An 18,157-nucleotide genomic window follows, 5' to 3' on the forward strand; every position below is an offset into this window, starting at 1 on the left:
GAAATATTAATGGGCTGTATTATGACTTGGTCAAATTGTGAAAAGCCCAATAATAAAACTAATTTGGGCTTTTGGAGCTGATGTATTTAGCGTAAGGAATTTAAATAATGGGTTACATTCAAAATATATACATTCATTAATTTAATACTCCCTCCGTCGTATAGTAGATGTCACACTTAGGAGATGACACGAGATTTTAGCAGATGTTATTTTGTGTATTAAGTGATGAGAGAAAATATAATTTTATAATTGATGTGAGAAGGAACTTTTTCCAAAAGAGGAAATGTGACATCTTTTGTGGGATAAACTAAAAAGGAAAGTGTGACATTTACTATGGAACGGAGGGAGTATAGGATAAACTAAAAAGGAAAGTGTGACATTTACTATGGAACGGAGGGAGTACTACATCTATCAACAAAAAAGATTTAATCCGGAATGTCATGAGTTTTAATGTATAATAAGTAAGCCCATAAGATAAAAACAAAAAATAGTAAAATATGAGATAGAATAGAAAAAAATGAGAAAATTTTCACACTTGGTACACGGGCCAAATATTCATAATTAGCTAATTTTAATTTGGGGTTGGTGGATGAAAAAATTAATAGAATGAAACTGAAAGTGTAACAAGGTTCTTTCCGTGAGGGCATGGGCGGACGCAGAAAATTTTGTTGGTAGGGGTTGTACTATACTACTCGTTTTGTCCTTAAAAAGTTTATTTTAGCTATTTTGGTTCGTCTAACAAAACTAGCTCAATTTGATATTAAAACCCGCAATGCTCCCAAAATCTCTATATTAAAGAGATAAAAAAGAGTAAATATACTTCCTCCGTCCCAGCTCAAGTGATTGATTTCTTTTTTGCCGTTATTTTGCGATGCATGGTGATAATAAATAGTTAAAGTGAAGAGAAAATAAAGTAAGAGAGAGAATAATATAATAGTTATTCAATACTTATAAAATTATTAAAATTTACGTAGATTATATTAAAAGAAAATTAAAATTATACTCCATATTTTGCAAATGATGATTTATTTGTGAGAACTTATCATTTATTAAAATTTTGTGTTGAACTACAAAATTATACGCGACACACACAAAAAAAAGAAAAGGCAAAAAGTAGTCATTAATGCAATTTAAAACATGAACCAATAAATGAGCACCACCTCATACTGTCAATGTTTATATTTTTTCACAATATACACAATTGTTTTAAATTTTAATAAATGGGTCTTCGTCTTCCTCAACCACATACAACCATTTTTGCTCCATTTTATCTCTGTATTTTTGGTTTTTTCATTCAATTCAGCCTTTTTTTTACTTTTAAAATTCAGATCATTTAGTCGTCTATTGCAATAAATTAGGAAGGACTAAAGATCATTTTTGAAATTTTCAGAAATTTTAGAAGTAGAAAAATTAAGAAAATGAAATTTTGGGTGAGGGCTTAACTGCTTAAGCCCTCCCCTCATCTCACGTGTGTCCGCCGATGCGTGAGGGCCTTTTCTCTTACATATGTTGAAGGATTTCTCACGTGCCGGGCGGCCCGCGTTCCGCGTTGGTGGCAAACATCTTGCCGGTTTCACACACGATCGTATGTTACATGTTGATTTTTCGGAGCTGGGGATAAGGGAATTTAAAATTCAAATGTTTAGCTAAAAATATTCAAATAATTAAATTATGTAGGTGATAAAAGTACTAGTAATAATAAATGGAGTATTAAAGTGTAATTAGAACCATGACGAATTTTGTTGGAGCTAGATGGGTAGGATGATTAATCATGTGGACGACATATCCTAGATTATTTGGTAAAATTATGAGCTTTAATCTTACTAATCGAACGGTTACAAATTATAGTAGTACTATTTTAGTCAACATAAGTAATTTATAACATGCCCATTTTACCCCATGATTTATCATAATATATTCAATTTTAATGTACCCAAACTTGTCCCACGTCGAAAACAGGGAGAAGTCTAAGCTTATTTATAAATGAAAAACGAAGTTGAGAAAATTGCCGGGCTCGGTTGCGCGAGCCTGTGACCTATGCAAGGGCATTAAGGCGGGGGATAGAAGGTTGATGTTGCTCTTGCTAAGATAACGAGGGGATCAATCTAACCGGGCTCGTGCTCGTGCTCGTGCTCAACCTTGACCCCTGTGATGGAGATATTTAAAGGAGAGTCGGGGCAGCAGCCCCAACACTAATGTTTGAAGTTCTTGTCTGTTCATGAGCCTGAGTTAGGTCCGATCCCCTCTATAGTTAGTAGCCCGACCTTCAATCGAACCTCGACCTTATGTTTTTGTTATTGCAACACTATACCATTCTAGTATCTCTGCATATTTTATCAAATTATATATAGAAGAATTACAGAAATAGATTCAACAGAGTGGCATGAAATTGGGTGTGAGAATGTCGAGAGGCCACAAAATGTCTTGGTTGAGGCTCCAGTCCATGTTCAAGGCGGTGTTGCAGCTCCACCCTTCGAGCTTCACATCCTCGAAATCGGAAAACATGGAAAAATCCGATGACGGAGTTGGGGAAGTATCGGTCTTGTTCTCCTCTTCCATGGCGGCCCTCTGCTCCAGCACCTTCAACGGCGTCGCCTTCCGGTATATCTTGCACAACACAATCTCCTGCATTGCAACCAACATATTAGCAAAAGGGATTCAAATACACCAACTTTCAATTATTCTCATTCTTCACACAATTGTCCATTTTCCACAAATTAATGTTGTACTGACCTAGATTTGCCCTATAAAATTTAGTATTTGCCTTCACCAGATCATTTCCTGGCTCATGACTACATTGTTTAGATTTTCCCTCTGGGCATGACATAGGCACATCACATGCCCTACATTTTTTTCGATTATTGTCCCCATTTAAATAGTAGTACAAAATTTTGGAAAGTTGGAGGTATTTATTACCTGTGGTAAGGTGCAGGCATCTGGCAAACGGAACTCGTTCATAACCCAATCAGTCTTTCTCCCACGCGGCGCCCTCCCCTCGTAGAAAACAAGTGTTTTCTTCACTCCCGACACCTTCCTCGGATCGCACGAGCTCAGGATTTTTCTATCAGAGCCGGTCGCCTTCCAGAATCCGTTTTCTGTGGTCCGGTTAGGCCTCCCGCCGCTTCCGTGCTTCCTCTCTCGAGGCACCAAAAAGTACCATTCTCTCTCTCCATTGATTCTTGCCAGACCTGTTTCATTAATGGATAATTAATTATGCTCTCACATTTATACTTTCAGTTTTTATAACTATACTACCACATATCAGAATTTTGACTATATATCTTTCGTTATTTATTTACCTGGCAATTCTCTAGGATGATGCTTGTAGATGTTGAGAAAGCCGATGACGTCTCCGTGGAGTTTGTTGCCGGAGAGCATTCGCCGGAGGTAGAAGTTGAGAAGCTCCTCCTCGGTGGGGTGGAAGCGGAACCCGGGGAGTTCGACTTCGTGAGACGAGGATGGTGGTGACGGTGATTCGTCCATGGATTAGGATTAATTTAATGATGAAGGCAGCTCGGATTATAGTGTGTTTTCTTGATGCTGTAATAACTAACTTCAGACACAATATGTTGGTGTGAGTGCGTGGAAACATGGTACATTTGGGGATTATATTTATAGACACTGGTTGTGACCATGATGGTTGATGAGGCTGCGAATTTTTGATGGTGATGAATGTTCGTAAAAATAAAGGAAGATCAACACACAGAGATTTACGTGGTTCGATTTACTGAGGTAAATCTACGTCCACGGGAAGAAAAGAGGGCAGAGTTGTATTGCTTGATCTGTTTTCTACAGCTAACAATACAGACTTGCTATTTGCTATTTTCTCTCTAGAGAGCTTAACAGAAGTTAACAGAAGACCTTTATCTATCTGACCTAGGTTCTATTTATACATTGAACCAAGATCGTGGCATGCAGCATTTATTAGGTAGTGGATGTCGTGGAGGTCGTGGCGACCTTGCATGGGTCCACTATCCTGCATGAGTTAATGACTGCTTGACACCACTAAATAGATCGTCGGTGTAGCGGAGGTGGAAATCTTGCATGAGTCCACTATTTCCTAGTTCGGTCGAATACTGAGACCGGACTGCTGAATTATTGCCGAGCAGCTTTTGCCGATCTGAGAGTAGAGCTTGATGCCGACCAGAGAGCAGAGTTTGATTGGTTGGCTTTTACCGAGCTGTAGGCTGGAGCCGAACTCTGTGGTTGTGCCGAACTGAACTCTTGAGTCATGCCGGACTGATACTCTTTAGCCATGCCGAACTGATACTCTTTCTTGGGCTTTACTGCTGTTGGGCTTGTTTAGTATTTGTTTAGTACGTACTCCATCACTACCCCCCCCGAAAAGTGAAGTGAATCACTTCGGCATTCTGGATAAAGGTACGGGGTAAGTTGATGTTTGTCCTCGGTCTGATGAAGTGAACTCTTCTTTGACCGGACTTGGTTTGTGTCCTAATTTGGCGAGTTTTATCGCTCGGATCGAACTTTCCGATGTCCTAATTTGGGGATCGGACTTTCCCTTGTCCTAATTCGGCGAGTTTTATCGCGTGGATCGGACTTTCCCTAGTCCTAATTCAGGCAAGTTTTATCGCGAGAATCAGACTTTTGTTGCAGTTCGTTTCAGACGAAGTGCTTGATTCTTAAGCTGAATTGTGGTCTTGTATCCTCTTTAGAAGCTTGGACTTCACAATCGTTTGCTTATTGCAGCTCGTTTCAGACGAACTGCTTGTTTAAGCTGAATTGTGGTCTTGTATCTTCTGTAGAAGCTTTGACTCACAATCGTTGGCTTGTTGCAGCTCGTTTCAGACGAACTGCTTGTTTAAGCTGAATTGTGGTCTTGTATCTTCTGTAGAAGCTTTGACTCACAATCGTGTGCTTGTATATGTTCTAAGAAGGGGATCAGCCTTCGAAGAACAAGATACCTCAGTAACATTTGTAAGAGACGACACACACAGAGACAGACAAAATACACAGACAAAACGCACAGAGACAAATAAAAAGCACATAGAGAAACAAAGATCAAGCAAACCAAATAAAGCACATTGACCGGACAGGACTCAAGACTGACTGACCGGACTGTCTCTTACAAATGAAACTTCTTGAGGTTGGAAATGTGCCATGTTCGGGGTACCTGTTCTCCTGACATGTGAGCCAATTTGTAAGACCCTTTGCCGAGGACTTCTGACACCCGATACGGACCTTCCCATGTGGGTTCGAGCTTGCCCAGCTTTTCTGCTCGGCTTACTTCGTTGTTTCTCAGAACGAGATCTCCCACTTGAAATTGCAGGCTTCTTCACCCTTTGGTTGTAATACCGGGCTACTTGCTCCTTGTACTTGGCTGCTTTTATGCATGCCAATTCTCTTCTTTCTTCGGCAAGATCTAGCTCAGCTCTCAGTCCGTCGTCATTCATTTCTGAGGAGAAATTTAGAGTTCGGGGACTGGGTACGCCGATCTCCACCGGAATTACGGCTTCAGTGCCGTACACAAGGCTGTACGGAGTTTCACCGTTGGAGGTTGTGGGTGTAGTTCGGTAGGACCATAGGACTTGAGGGAGATTTTCTACCCATTGTCCTTTGGCTTGTTCTAACCGAGCTTTTAACCCTTTCACCAGGATACGATTTGTTACCTCCGTTTGTCCGTTTGCTTGTGGATGAGAGACCGAAGTGAACCGCTGTTGAATATTCAGCTCTTGGCACCAATTCTTGAACGTCTTGTCGGTGAACTGAGTCCCGTTATCCGAGATGAGGATGTGGGGTATGCCGAATCGGCACACTATGTTCTTCCAGACGAAATCCAATGCCTTCGAGCTCGTTATCGTAGCTAATGGTTCAGCTTCCACCCACTTCGTAAAGTAGTCCACGGCAACGATTAGGAATTTCATTTGCCGAGGAGCTTGAGGAAGTGGTCCCACTATGTCTATGCCCCATTGCATGAAAGGCCAAGGGCTCTGCATAGTGGATAGATCGGTTTGCGGCATCTTTGGGATATTTGCATGGATTTGGCACTTCGGGCAGGTCTTGACGAGCTGCACTGCTTCTTGTACCAAGGTTGGCCAATAATATCCCCATCTTAGAACTTTTTTAGCTAAAGCTCTAGCTCCGATGTGGCTGCCGCACGATCCTTCATGAACTTCTCTGAGGATGTAGTCCGTCTCTTCTGGTCCTACGCACCGCAATAACGGCTGGAGGTAAGACTTTCTAAAGAGGACTCCTTCATGAAGTTCGTACCGAAGTGCTCGGCACGTGATCTTCCGAGCTTCTCTCTTATCCTCGGGCAATTGTCCTTGATCCAGATACTGCAAGATCGGCGTCATCCAGTTCGGCGAGCTGGATACTGAATGTACCTCGGCTTCATCAATGCTTCGATGCATTAATTCTTCCGCCTTTGAGCTCGGATCTGAGGCCAACTTACTTAAGGTATCTGCTCGGCTATTTTCCGCTCTGGGAACGCGGATTATCCGAAAATAGGAGAAACTTCGGCTGATGCTTTGCGCTTTGTCCAAATACTTCTTCATTCTCTCGTCACGAGCTTCACTTGTACCCAACATGTGATTTACTATGACTTGTGAATCACAATGGACTTTGAGAGATTTGACGAGCAGACTTTGCGCTAACTGGAGTCCGGCCAGGAGGGCTTCGTACTCGGCTTCATTATTAGTAGTGGGGAATAGGAACCGAAGTGAGTAGGTTACCTCGTGTCCGTCGGGAGCGACGAGTAAAATACCAGCTCCACTTCCCATCTTGTTTGAAGCTCCATCTACGAATCCGCTCCAGCAGTCCGGCGGCTCTACTTCGGATTCCAAGGGCTGTGCTAGTTCGGCATTGGCAGACTTTTTCTGTTCGGCAATGACAGGGATTGCTTGATCGAACTTGGCTTCTGTAAGAAAATCTGCCAAGGCTTGTCCCTTGATGGCTTTCCGAGGTAGGTACTCGATTGAGTGTTCTCCCAGCTCTATGGCCCATTTGGCGATTCTGCCTGATGCTTCTGGCTTGGTCAAAACTTGCCGAAGAGGCAGATCGGTTAAGACGCATACCTTGTGAGCATAGAAGTATGGCCGCAGTCTCCTTGCTGCATTTACTAACGCCAGAGCAATTTTTTCCAGAGGTTGATACCTTGTTTCTGGACCTCTTAATGCTCGGCTTGTAAAGTAGATGGGAAACTGCTTTAGGCCTTCTTTTCGTACAAGCACCGCGCTGATGGTTTGATCTGATGCCGCTAAGTATAAGAATATTACTTCGGCTTCGGTTGGAGCAGAGAGAATAGGAAGCTCGGCTAGATAACTTTGAGCTCGTCAAAGGCCTTTTTCTGCTCGGCTCCCCACTCGAACTTGGGTGCCTTTTTCAACACCTTGAAGAACGGCAGTTGCTTTTCGGCTGCTTGGGAAAGGAATCGATTCAGTGCGGCTAGACATCCGGTTAGCCTTTGCGCGTCATGTATGGACTTCGGCATTGCCATGTTCTGAACGACTTGAACTTTTGAGGGGTTTGCCTTGAGTCCGTCCTTTGAAACCCAACAACCCAGAAACTTTCCCGAATCTACCAAAAAGGTACACTTTTGGGGATTAAGTTTGAGGTTGGCTTTCTTGAGCACGTTGAGAATGGACTTGAGGTTGAGCTCGTACTCCGAAGTGCTTTTGCTTTTGACGACTATATCGTCAACATACACTTCAACCTGCTTTCCGATTAGGTGCCGAAAAAGCTTGTCTACCATCCTTTGATAAGTTGCTCCGGCATTCTTTAAACCGAATGGCATCTTTTATAAGCGAAAATGCCGAAATCGGTAATGAAAGCTGTTTTCGGAGCGTCGCTCTCATCCATCAATACTTGGTGATATCCTTTATATAAATCAAGAAACAGAAAATTTCGAAGCCGATCAAAGCTTCTACTTTTTTATCTATATTCGGAAGGGGATAGCAATCTTTAGGACAGTGCTTGTTTAGATCGGTGAAATCTATGCACATCCGCCATCCTCCTTCCTTTTTCTTGATCATGACAGGATTGGCCACCCAAGAAGGATATTTCACCTCGAATAACACATCCGCCTTTCAATAATTGACGGACTTCGTCATGGATGACTTGGCTTCTTTCTGCCGCAAAGAGTCTTTGCTTCTGTTTTATCGGCCGGACCGAAGGATCAATATTTAACCGATGAGTGATTACCTCGGGGGGCACTCCGGTCATGTCCAACGGAGACCATGCAAAGACGTCTTTATACTCCTTGAGGAGCTGGATGGTTTTTTCCCGAAGTAGAGGTGTTCCCGCGAAGCCGATCTTAACCGTTCTGGATGGATCGTCTTCGTACAGCTGAACTGTCATCGGAGTTCGGCTCCGGTATGGCTTCGGTCATCACCTCTGACTCCGGCTGCTGTGATTGCTATGCTTGGTGGTGCCGATCTGACTGCTCGGCACTTCTAAGCGCAATTTGTAGACATTCCTTTGCTCTCTTTTGGTCACCTCGGATGACCGCTATCCCTCCTTTAGTAGGGATCTTGATGGTGAGGTGATAAGTAGAGCAAACGGCCCGAACTGTGTTGAGCCAGTCTCTCCCCAGGATGATGTTGTACGGGGACCGAGCTTTCACCACAAAGAACTCGATCATCGTATTGGAGCTTGTAGGCGCTTTTCCCACCGTGATCGGAAGGCTGATAATACCTTCAGGGCGGGTGTCCTCCTGGGCGAAACTTTTCAGAGGAAGCGGAGCCGGACTGAGTCGAGCTGGGTCCACTTCTAGTTTGTCGAAGCACTCTTTAAAAAGAATGCTGACTGACGCTCCTGTATCCACAAATACTCTGTGGATCAGTTTGTTTGCCACTCCGGCTTGAATGACAATAGCGTCTTGGTGAGGAGAGAGTGGCTGGGACGGGATCGGCATCTGAAATGTAATCACTTCGTCTGTCTTCAGCCTTCTTTATGTGTTGGCTCCTCTTGATTGGAACCTCTGCGTTCTGCTTTTAGGGACGACTTAGTCTTCCCGGCAGGGAGAGCATCAATAGTCAGGATTACTCCATCATATTGCGGCTCGTCGTCGTCTTCGGGATCCTCATGCCTTTTCGGATCCTGAGGATTGCAGTTCGCACCTCTCTGTCTTTTGTTCTTTTTCGGCTGCTTGCTTTGGTATTTTTTTAACGTTCCTGTTTTCACAAGAACATCAATATCTGCAGCCAAATCTCGGCACTCCTCGGTATCGTGTCCGTGGGCCTGATGGAAGGAGCAATATTGATCCTGAGGTCGCCGCAGGGCTGATTTCGTCATCCGCTTTGGTCTCTCGAACATATCGGAATGTAGTTCGAAAATTTCCGCTCTTGACTTGTTCAGCGGTACGAACTGAGCGGGCGGCTTCTCGGGGTTGAGACGTGGTCCCAATCTGCCTTGTACCGGTGCCCTTTGAATTCTTTCAAAAGGAGTTCGGCGAGGAAGCCTCTGATCGCTATGATCGGGCTTCTTTCGTCTCCTCGGGATGAGCTGTCTAAAGACCGTTTTCGACGGTCTGCCTCATCCGCACGGGAAAACTGGTCCGCAATGTCCCACATTTCTTGAGCTGTTTGCGGACCGCACTCCACGAGCTTTCTGTAGAGAGCTCCGGGCAGGATTCCATTTTGGAATGCCGAAATGACAAGTAGATCATTGAGATTATCTACTTGTAGGCATTCTTATGGAATCTCGTCAGGAAGTCGCTGATCTTTTCGTCGCGACCTTGACGTATAGAAAGCAGCTGAGCCGAAGTGATCCGGGCTTCTGCTTTCTGAAAGAACCTCCTGTGGAAAGCATCCATTAGATCTCGGTAGGATCTAATGCTGCCTTGAGGAAGGCTGTCGAACCACCTTCTGGCGTTCCCGATGAGCAGCTCGGGGAACAGCTTGCACATATGGACCTCATTGAGACCCTGGTTCGCCATATTATATTGATAGCGTCCCAAGAAGTCATGAGGATCCTCTAGCCCGTCATAAGTCATTGACGGTGTCCGGTAGTTCCGCGGCAAAGGAGTTCGGGTGATGTCGTCCGAGAACGGAGTCTTTAATGCTCCGTACATGGCGAACCCGACATCTCTTCGGTACGGAGGAGATGGAGTTCTCCTGTGGTTCCGGTACCGAGGAGGAAAGGAACATGTCGGGGTTGAGGATTCTTTCTCCTGGAAGACACGTCACTACTGCGGTAGTGACTTTCATGTCTGGATGAGGAGGGAGAATCCGCCGTTGTCTTCTCCGGCTGTTGGCTCTTCTGCAGGAAGGTTAAGAACTCCTCCTGCTTCTCGGCCAAGAACAGCTTGACAGCTTCATTTAAATCGGGCTGCTGGGAAGACTCGGTGCGATGAGTCTTTGAGCGGCTTGTTCCTTCTTCGTGAGAACCGGAGGTAGATGTCTCCCGAGGCCGTTTTTCAGACCTGCGAGCTGGACTAGCTTCCTCACGGTTATCACGAACGGTATTACGGGTGGTATGTGATCTGGTATGCATTTTTTTTTTGGGTGGAAAAAGGGTCAAAAATTCGCTTTATCACAAATTTGGTTCTCTGTTTCCCACAGACGGCGCCAGTGATGAATCGGCGAATTTTGATGGTGATGAATGTCGTAAAAATAAAGAAGATCAACACACAGAGATTTACGTGGTTCGATTTACTGAGGTAAATCTACGTCCACGGGAAGAAAAGAGGGCAGAGTTGTATTGCTTGATCTGTTTTCTACAGCTAACAATACAGACTTGCTATTTGCTATTTCTCTCTAGAGAGCTTAACAGAAGTTAACAGAAGACCTTTATCTATCTGACCTAGGTTCTATTTATACATTGAACCAAGATCGTGGCATGCAGCATTTATTAGGTAGTGGATGTCGTGGAGTCGTGGCGACCTTGCATGGGTCCACTATCCTGCATGAGTTAATGACTGCTTGACACCACTAAATAGATCGTCGGTGTAGCGGAGGTGGAAATCTTGCATGAGTCCACTATTTCCTAGTTCGGTCGAATACTGAGACCGGACTGCTGAATTATTGCCGAGCAGCTTTTGCCGATCTGAGAGTAGAGCTTGATGCCGACCAGAGAGCAGAGTTTGATTGGTTGGCTTTACCGAGCTGTAGGCTGGAGCCGAACTCTGTGGTTGTGCCGAACTGAACTCTTGAGTCATGCCGGACTGATACTCTTTAGCCATGCCGAACTGATACTCTTTCTTGGGCTTTACTGCTGTTGGGCTTGTTAGTATTTAGTACCGCAGTATTAAATGAGATGATTGTGGATAAAAACTCTTCCATGCAAACCGTTTAACAAAGCCAGAGGCAGTTTGATGTTTTTGGGTTTGGAAGGAACTAACGTTTTCCTGTTTTTTTCATTTTTACTTGTGACGCATATATTTTGGCTCAGATGGTAGCAGTACTTGAATTTCTAAGTGAGTCGCAAAAGCTGCGTGTTTTCATATTTTCTTTCTGTTCAAATTGAAAGCATGAAATTTTCATATCAACATTTACAAAGATTAAATGTCCTTTTTCTTGCAAAATTAGATAAAATTTCCATTTGAAATCTGAACTTGAAGTCGAGATGCTTGGTTTCACTTTCACATGAAGATGTATCTTAGAGGAGGCTTTCAATAAGACGCTAGTGCATAAAACTTAGACCTCTGTAGTGATGCATAAGCCTTTATCCTTAATTCTTTTCTTGTTATTTATCAGTTAGGAAAACTTCTTTTATAGAGAGCCATGCATGAAGTTTTGTTTTCTAGGAGTATCATTATGGTTTCATTATTTATTGTTTGATGGAACTAAGTTGCAGGGAAAATGTGTTTAGAGGGAAGGAATCTTGGAACTAATCATATTCTCCATTGTTTTTTCTCTGTTTACAAATAAGATGTTGGGTTCTGGGTCAAACTGTACCCTTCAAGTTTTGAACATATGATTTATGATCAACATGATATATTTTTCTTCTTGAATTTACTTTTTGTATGCATAATCCTAGTATATCCTTTGCTTATATTCAAGTGTTCTGGCTACAGCTTGTTAATATGCATTTTTTAATTTGTAGTGACTCCAAATCTCTATGGGAACCTGGTCTCCATGTAGCTGCTGGTATTGCTGGTGGTACTGGTGTCATGCCTGGAGGTACGCATTATTAGTAAAATTTTGCAACTTTCTCTTCCCCCTCGTATGCTCAAAATTATGGATGTGAGACATGTTGTAAGTAGGGAGAGCATTTCCAGAACTTGTATTTCTGATTTGACATGTTGATGTTACTCGTGGGCACTTCACTTACGTCTTATGATTACCGTTGATCATGCACTGTGTGAAATAGAACAAGGGTGATAATAGGTGTGACTGTGCTTCTCTCAGGGAACGTAGGAGCAGATCATGCCATTTTCGAGCAAGGTGCTTCTGCGGGGTAATGTAGGAACGAAAAATTACTAGAGCAAAAGAAGGCCAATCCAGTAGCATTGCTACTCTCTTCCGCCATGATGCTACGACACTTGCAATTCCTTCCTTCGCTGACCGGCTAGAAACTGCAGTGAAGCGTGTCATATCAGAAGGTAAATACCGAACAAAGGATCTTGGCGGCGTCAGCACCACCCAAGAAGTTTGGATGCTGTCATCGCAATCTCGAATGAATTCCTCTAACATCGATTGCCGGACTTATTAGAGCTTCGCAAGAAGCCTCGCGCCCTTCTTGTAATGATCTTTTACATTTTCACATAATTATTTTTTTTTGCTCCCCAGATAAGACACAGCAAAATAATGATTCACACATAATTTTTTTTTTCGCTCCCCAGATAAACTGAGCAAAATAATGATTGTGAATCTTCTCACAAAGAAAGAAGAAAATATGAGCATTGGGGTTTTACTGTTGTTGCTTCATACCCCCAAATTGTGGAAGTTATGCAATGTTTTACTTCTGCATATGCTATACTTATTAATTGACATGAGGTATAATATTGTTCCAAGTCTGGTTTTGGCTTATTTTTTGGTTGAAATGTCTCTTTAATACATCATCTCTCCTTATGTTATTCTTCTCCCACACTAGCTATTTATAAATGGAGGGGGAGCTAATTCGACACGCGCATCATCCGTCCACGAATATTTGTTTTATTTATATTTACTATTTTTGTTATCACATTTTATTACTCCTCACTTAAAAAACTAATGAAATAAAATAGAATATATTATTTTCTACCTCCTTTCTTTTATGTATTTCTTAAAACTTAAGCTGAGTCAAAGTAAGACGATTAGTCACGAATGAGATTCATGGTGTACTAGAGAGAGAGAGAGACTGGCAGATTAGAGAGGAGAGAGGGAAGTGTGGAAGATGAGAAACAAGACACCATTGCAACGTTTTTTACCCTCTGATTTAACTTGTATTCAACATCCTATAAATAATCAAAAGATTTCACTATTTCAGTTCATGACCATTACAGCAAGAATTATTTTTGAAACAGTTGACAACCTGCATCCAAATAAGACAATAAATAAACAACACAATCATAATTTTGCAATTCATTTCTCCTCCAGGCGACGGAGAACGGATTCGGCGAAGCTTTGCTGCCTGCAAATGTAAGGAGTAGAGAGATCAGCAAGATTCTATGCTCAATTAGATGACTAGGTGTACAGATCATGGGAAATGTAGCACACGATGACAAATGAGCAGGTGACCTTAGAGGGGCAGTTACGTAATGACAAATGTTCGTGTTCATAGTTAGTGAACAACCCCGGCCCAAGAAGGGAAACAATGAGCAGGGCCACTTTTTTACTTGATTTCTTGGTGGTGAGTAGTAAACAATTCAATGGTAGCTCATCACAGTCCACAAGTCAATTGGTTCAACCACCAAGAAATCAAATTTATAGCATTTTCCTTGTAGAAATATTCGTATGAGAATAATCAATCTTCCAGCATCAACACGTAATATTGCAAACTCGTAAAGATAGTAATCACACGCAAAAGCTTACTTTTGCTCACGATGCTTGGGGCTTGGGCGGGAATATTTCAAATATCCATCCCAGGGCACCTTTTTAAGGCCTGCTCGAACGGAAATAATGTCCCTCACCCTAGAATAAACATCACACTCATTACATGTCTATCTTTTGTTTGTAACATTGATTGGGAAACTAGAAACACCATGTAGGGTATAAAGTAGAAAACAAATACAAACCTTTCGGCAAATTCAATTGCTGTTTCCCCTGGTTTCAGGTTTTTGAGGCTCCAGGTACCATACATCACAAACAACAGCCCAGGAAGTCATAAGCTGTAACAAGTGTGTTGTGAAGGACTGTCTGCAAACAAGATCAAATATGTTTTCAATAGGTGTTTCAACCAACGAAAATTAGTATCTTGGCACCAAGCTTGTGAAAAGTAGCATTACATCAAGAAGCAACATATTATCATCAGGATTTCATTGAAAGCAAGCTCTGCCATATTATCAGATGGCAGAATTCACAGGATGGTTCAGCAACAAGGATGGTTCGGGACACCACAGGATGAGAGAACTCGTATAATCAAATGTGACATTTGAAAAAGTGAAATTGCAATAACCAACAGCACCATAAGTCCATAACAAAACTTACTTTCGGCTGTTCCAGAAGGCATCCACAAAAATCTTGTTATACTTGACTGCGATTGGACATACAGTGCAGCCAAGTTCAAATGCGCCTAAACCATAAGGAAATGATAGATAAAATAATGATGAATAACAGAAATGAAGAGTTAGGCAATCGTCATGCATATATGTGATGTACATCTTCACAAGGTACTCTAATGTATGTAGCAACTTGTCTTCTTCAAGAGTTATAAAAGAAATTTACTTGGAAAGCTCATATTAAATTCAGATATGTTTAGAGAGGACGGGATGTTATGGTACGGTAAAAAAGCATATTCACCACCCAAAGGGACTTCAATTGTCAGACAGCAAACTCAATTTAAAAACTGTAGTAGGCATGTGAATAAGTGAAACCTTCTTAAACATCACAGTGTAGTGATTATTAACGCAAGTTCCTTCTGGGAATATAAGAAGAGGATTATTATCAGCACCATGAACATGTTCCCTTAGCCTGATCCAAAAAAAGAAATGAATGTAAAGAATAAGATGCACAAAACAAGGAAAATAATAGTACAAGTCAAAGTAAGTAATCTCTTTGTAGGAGAACATACTTTCTTGCAACAATTTCACGATCCTTGGCCTCTGAGCGGTTAAACCAGATGCATCCTAGACTTTCCAGAATAGTGCTCTGCAATAGTCCTTGTGTGGCACAACACAAAATGATAAATGAACAATATTAAGGTTAGCCTTCACCTGATCACATCAATTGATTTAATGCAGAGTATAGAAAATAAGATCATTTAGAGAATGTGCATTTAAACATTCCAAATAGTTAATAATTTAAAAGGTCTAGCATTTAAAAATGCTAGGCACATACTACTCCATATAACTGCTCAGGATTCATGCACCACCAGAAGAAACTTACCGGACCCACCCAGGATTGCTTCTGCATAATCACTGCAAATGCAGTCATTTGTTCCAAAACAATGAAGTCAATCATGGATGTGTGATTAGCAACAAAAACCTGCAAAAATAACAATTTAATTATATGTACTAGAAATGAGGTCATCCTAGTTAACTACACAGAAATATCTAGGTGATTTTAAAAACCCTTTGAACAGTCCACCTGCTTAGGCCCGCATACTAGGACGTGGACCAGGGTACTTGACAACTCCGTCCATGATGCCACAAGAACTGCAAATCAGCTCCACAAGACCTCTCTGAAGCATAAGCAAAAGACAAAACAGTTAAGACTTGAGCAACGTCACTGGGGCAGTTTTCTTATTTTTTGTGACAAATAACAGAATCAATCATATTACTAATATTAATTAACTAATTATGTTTCCCAAACAGCATGTAATCCCCTTTCCTCTTTCCACTCTGTGTGCGGTGTGTGAGAGTGTGTGTGTGGAACTCAAAGTTCTACCAAGCTACTACAAAGTAATACTGTACTAGGTGTTATCATGATTTCCAGGATACATAGAGGAACATGAAGCTAACCTACCCAAGTCATAGAAGTATTAACACAGCAAGACAAAAGAAGAATAAAGCAGTCAGGCCTATATTGTCTCAAAGAAATTTAACCAACCATACCTCTAATCTTTTTCTCAACTTCTCCTGCCCTGTTAACAGGAAATGCACAGGAAAATAGCAAGAGAGGAATACAATCCATCCTAGCGTCAACACCATTACCCTGCGTTGAAATGACATAAATCAAGATGTGCATGAAAAGCAAAAAACACATTAAAATAAATCATGTAAAAAGAAAAAAAAGACTATTTTTTCTTGACTACTAATTATAAATCATAGATCATGTAAGGAAATGCACCACAGGATATAAAGCAAGATTGTCGGATGAAAAATTTATAATCTTTCATTATAACAAAAGAGCAGCCTAGCAGGATCATTCATTGATAATCTTTTCAAGACAATCAGAAAAAGGCAATATGCATAGGCTAAACATTCACCTTAATGGAAACAGAATCATATATCTGACTACAACTCCCAAGCACCACAAAGGAAACAAGTATATATTCCAGTTCCATGGTTCCGGGGGATTCGACTTAAAACATCTCGTGAAAGAATCCTGTAGTGCAGCAATAAATGATAAGCCACAGTAATAGCAGAAACAATAAAGAATTGATGTTATGTTTCTTCAGAGGTAATACCACCAACATAACCCAATACTTACCAGAAATGGACGACAATACCGAGGCTCATAACTTGTAAGCACCAAATGAAAATCATAAACTATTAAATAGCACAACTCCGGATTCAAGTTATACACTCAGATTCTTTAAGCTTCGAGTTCAAATATAAAAAGGGGACGACTGACAAAAACTAAAGAGCAGCATATAGAAAACTGAAAAAATGATCAATTAAATGGGGCAATAAAATCATTAGACCTAATTCAACAGATTAGCATTCCGCCAGTGAGAGAGAGCTTACATCGACAATGGCGCCAGCTGCCTCGGTCAGAGTTGGCGAAATATCGAGCAAATCGCGCCTGAATTCGATGAAATTGAACGCCTCAGACGTGTTTGGGATACGCACATATTCATATTATGACATGCAGGCATGGAATAGAGAGAGGAGAGAGAAAGGAATTACAGGCGGAGCTCGCCATGGGGCTCTTGAATGGATCCGGAGGGGAGATAGTCCTCGATGTTAGGGCGATCCAAATCCAATTCGGAGCTCGATGTATTCAGCTTATTCATCCTCTCCTTGTGGTGCAAAAACACGCGTTGGTGTGTGTGAATTTGCGATTGTTATTCACACAGCCGCAATCCTGCAAATGCAAATCATGAAAGGGAGAGGGAGAGGGAGAGGGAGAGGGAGATGGAGGAGAGAGGTTAGCTTCGCGCAGTCAGAGGCCACGTGGCATCTGGATTATATCATTTTTGGGAAATATTAATGGGCTGTATTATGACTTGGTCAAATTGTGAAAAGCCCAATAATAAAACTAATTTGGGCTTTTGGAGCTGATGTATTTAGCGTAAGGAATTTAAATAATGGGTTACATTCAAAATATATACATTCATTAATTTAATACTCCCTCCGTCGTATAGTAGATGTCACACTTAGGAGATGACACGAGATTTTAGCAGATGTTATTTTGTGTATTAAGTGATGAGAGAAAATATAATTTTATAATTGATGTGAGAAGGAACTTTTTCCAAAAGAGGAAATGTGACATCTTTTATAGGATAAACTAAAAAGGAAAGTGTGACATTTACTATGGAACGGAGGGAGTATAGGATAAACTAAAAGGAAAGTGTGACATTTACTATGGAACGGAGGGAGTACTACATCTATCAACAAAAAAGATTTAATCCGGAATGTCATGAGTTTTAATGTATAATAAGTAAGCCCATAAGATAAAAACAAAAAATAGTAAAATATGAGATAGAATAGAAAAAATGAGAAAATTTTCACACTTGGTACACGGGCCAAATATTCATAATTAGCTAATTTTAATTTGGGGTTGGTGGATGAAAAAATTAATAGAATGAAACTGAAAGTGTAACAAGGTTCTTTCCGTGAGGGCATGGGCGGACGCAGAAAATTTTGTTGGTAGGGGTTGTACTATACTACTCGTTTTGTCCTTAAAAAGTTTATTTTAGCTATTTTGGTTCGTCTAACAAAACTAGCTCAATT

The 18,157-nt window shown here is 41.5% G+C and overlaps 1 protein-coding gene and 1 pseudogene across 1 annotated transcript; both read right to left on the bottom strand.

Moving 5' to 3' along the window:
• Window positions 1-2,160: 2,160 nt before the first annotated feature.
• Window positions 2,161-3,699, bottom strand: LOC121787773 (NAC domain-containing protein 6-like). The gene is made up of 3 exons (XM_042186611.1): window positions 3,300-3,699; window positions 2,917-3,188; window positions 2,161-2,625 (listed from the first exon to the last, which is right to left on the bottom strand). The coding sequence occupies exons 1-3, from the start codon at window positions 3,481-3,483 to the stop codon at window positions 2,371-2,373; spliced, it is 711 nt and encodes a 236-aa protein (XP_042042545.1). The 5' UTR covers window positions 3,484-3,699; the 3' UTR covers window positions 2,161-2,370.
• Window positions 3,700-13,459: 9,760 nt separating this feature from the next.
• Window positions 13,460-17,357, bottom strand: LOC121788112 (annotated as a pseudogene).
• Window positions 17,358-18,157: the final 800 nt, after the last annotated feature.

Source organism: Salvia splendens, chromosome 22, assembly GCF_004379255.2.
Source record: "Salvia splendens isolate huo1 chromosome 22, SspV2, whole genome shotgun sequence".
NCBI classification, from domain to species: domain Eukaryota; kingdom Viridiplantae; phylum Streptophyta; class Magnoliopsida; order Lamiales; family Lamiaceae; genus Salvia; species Salvia splendens.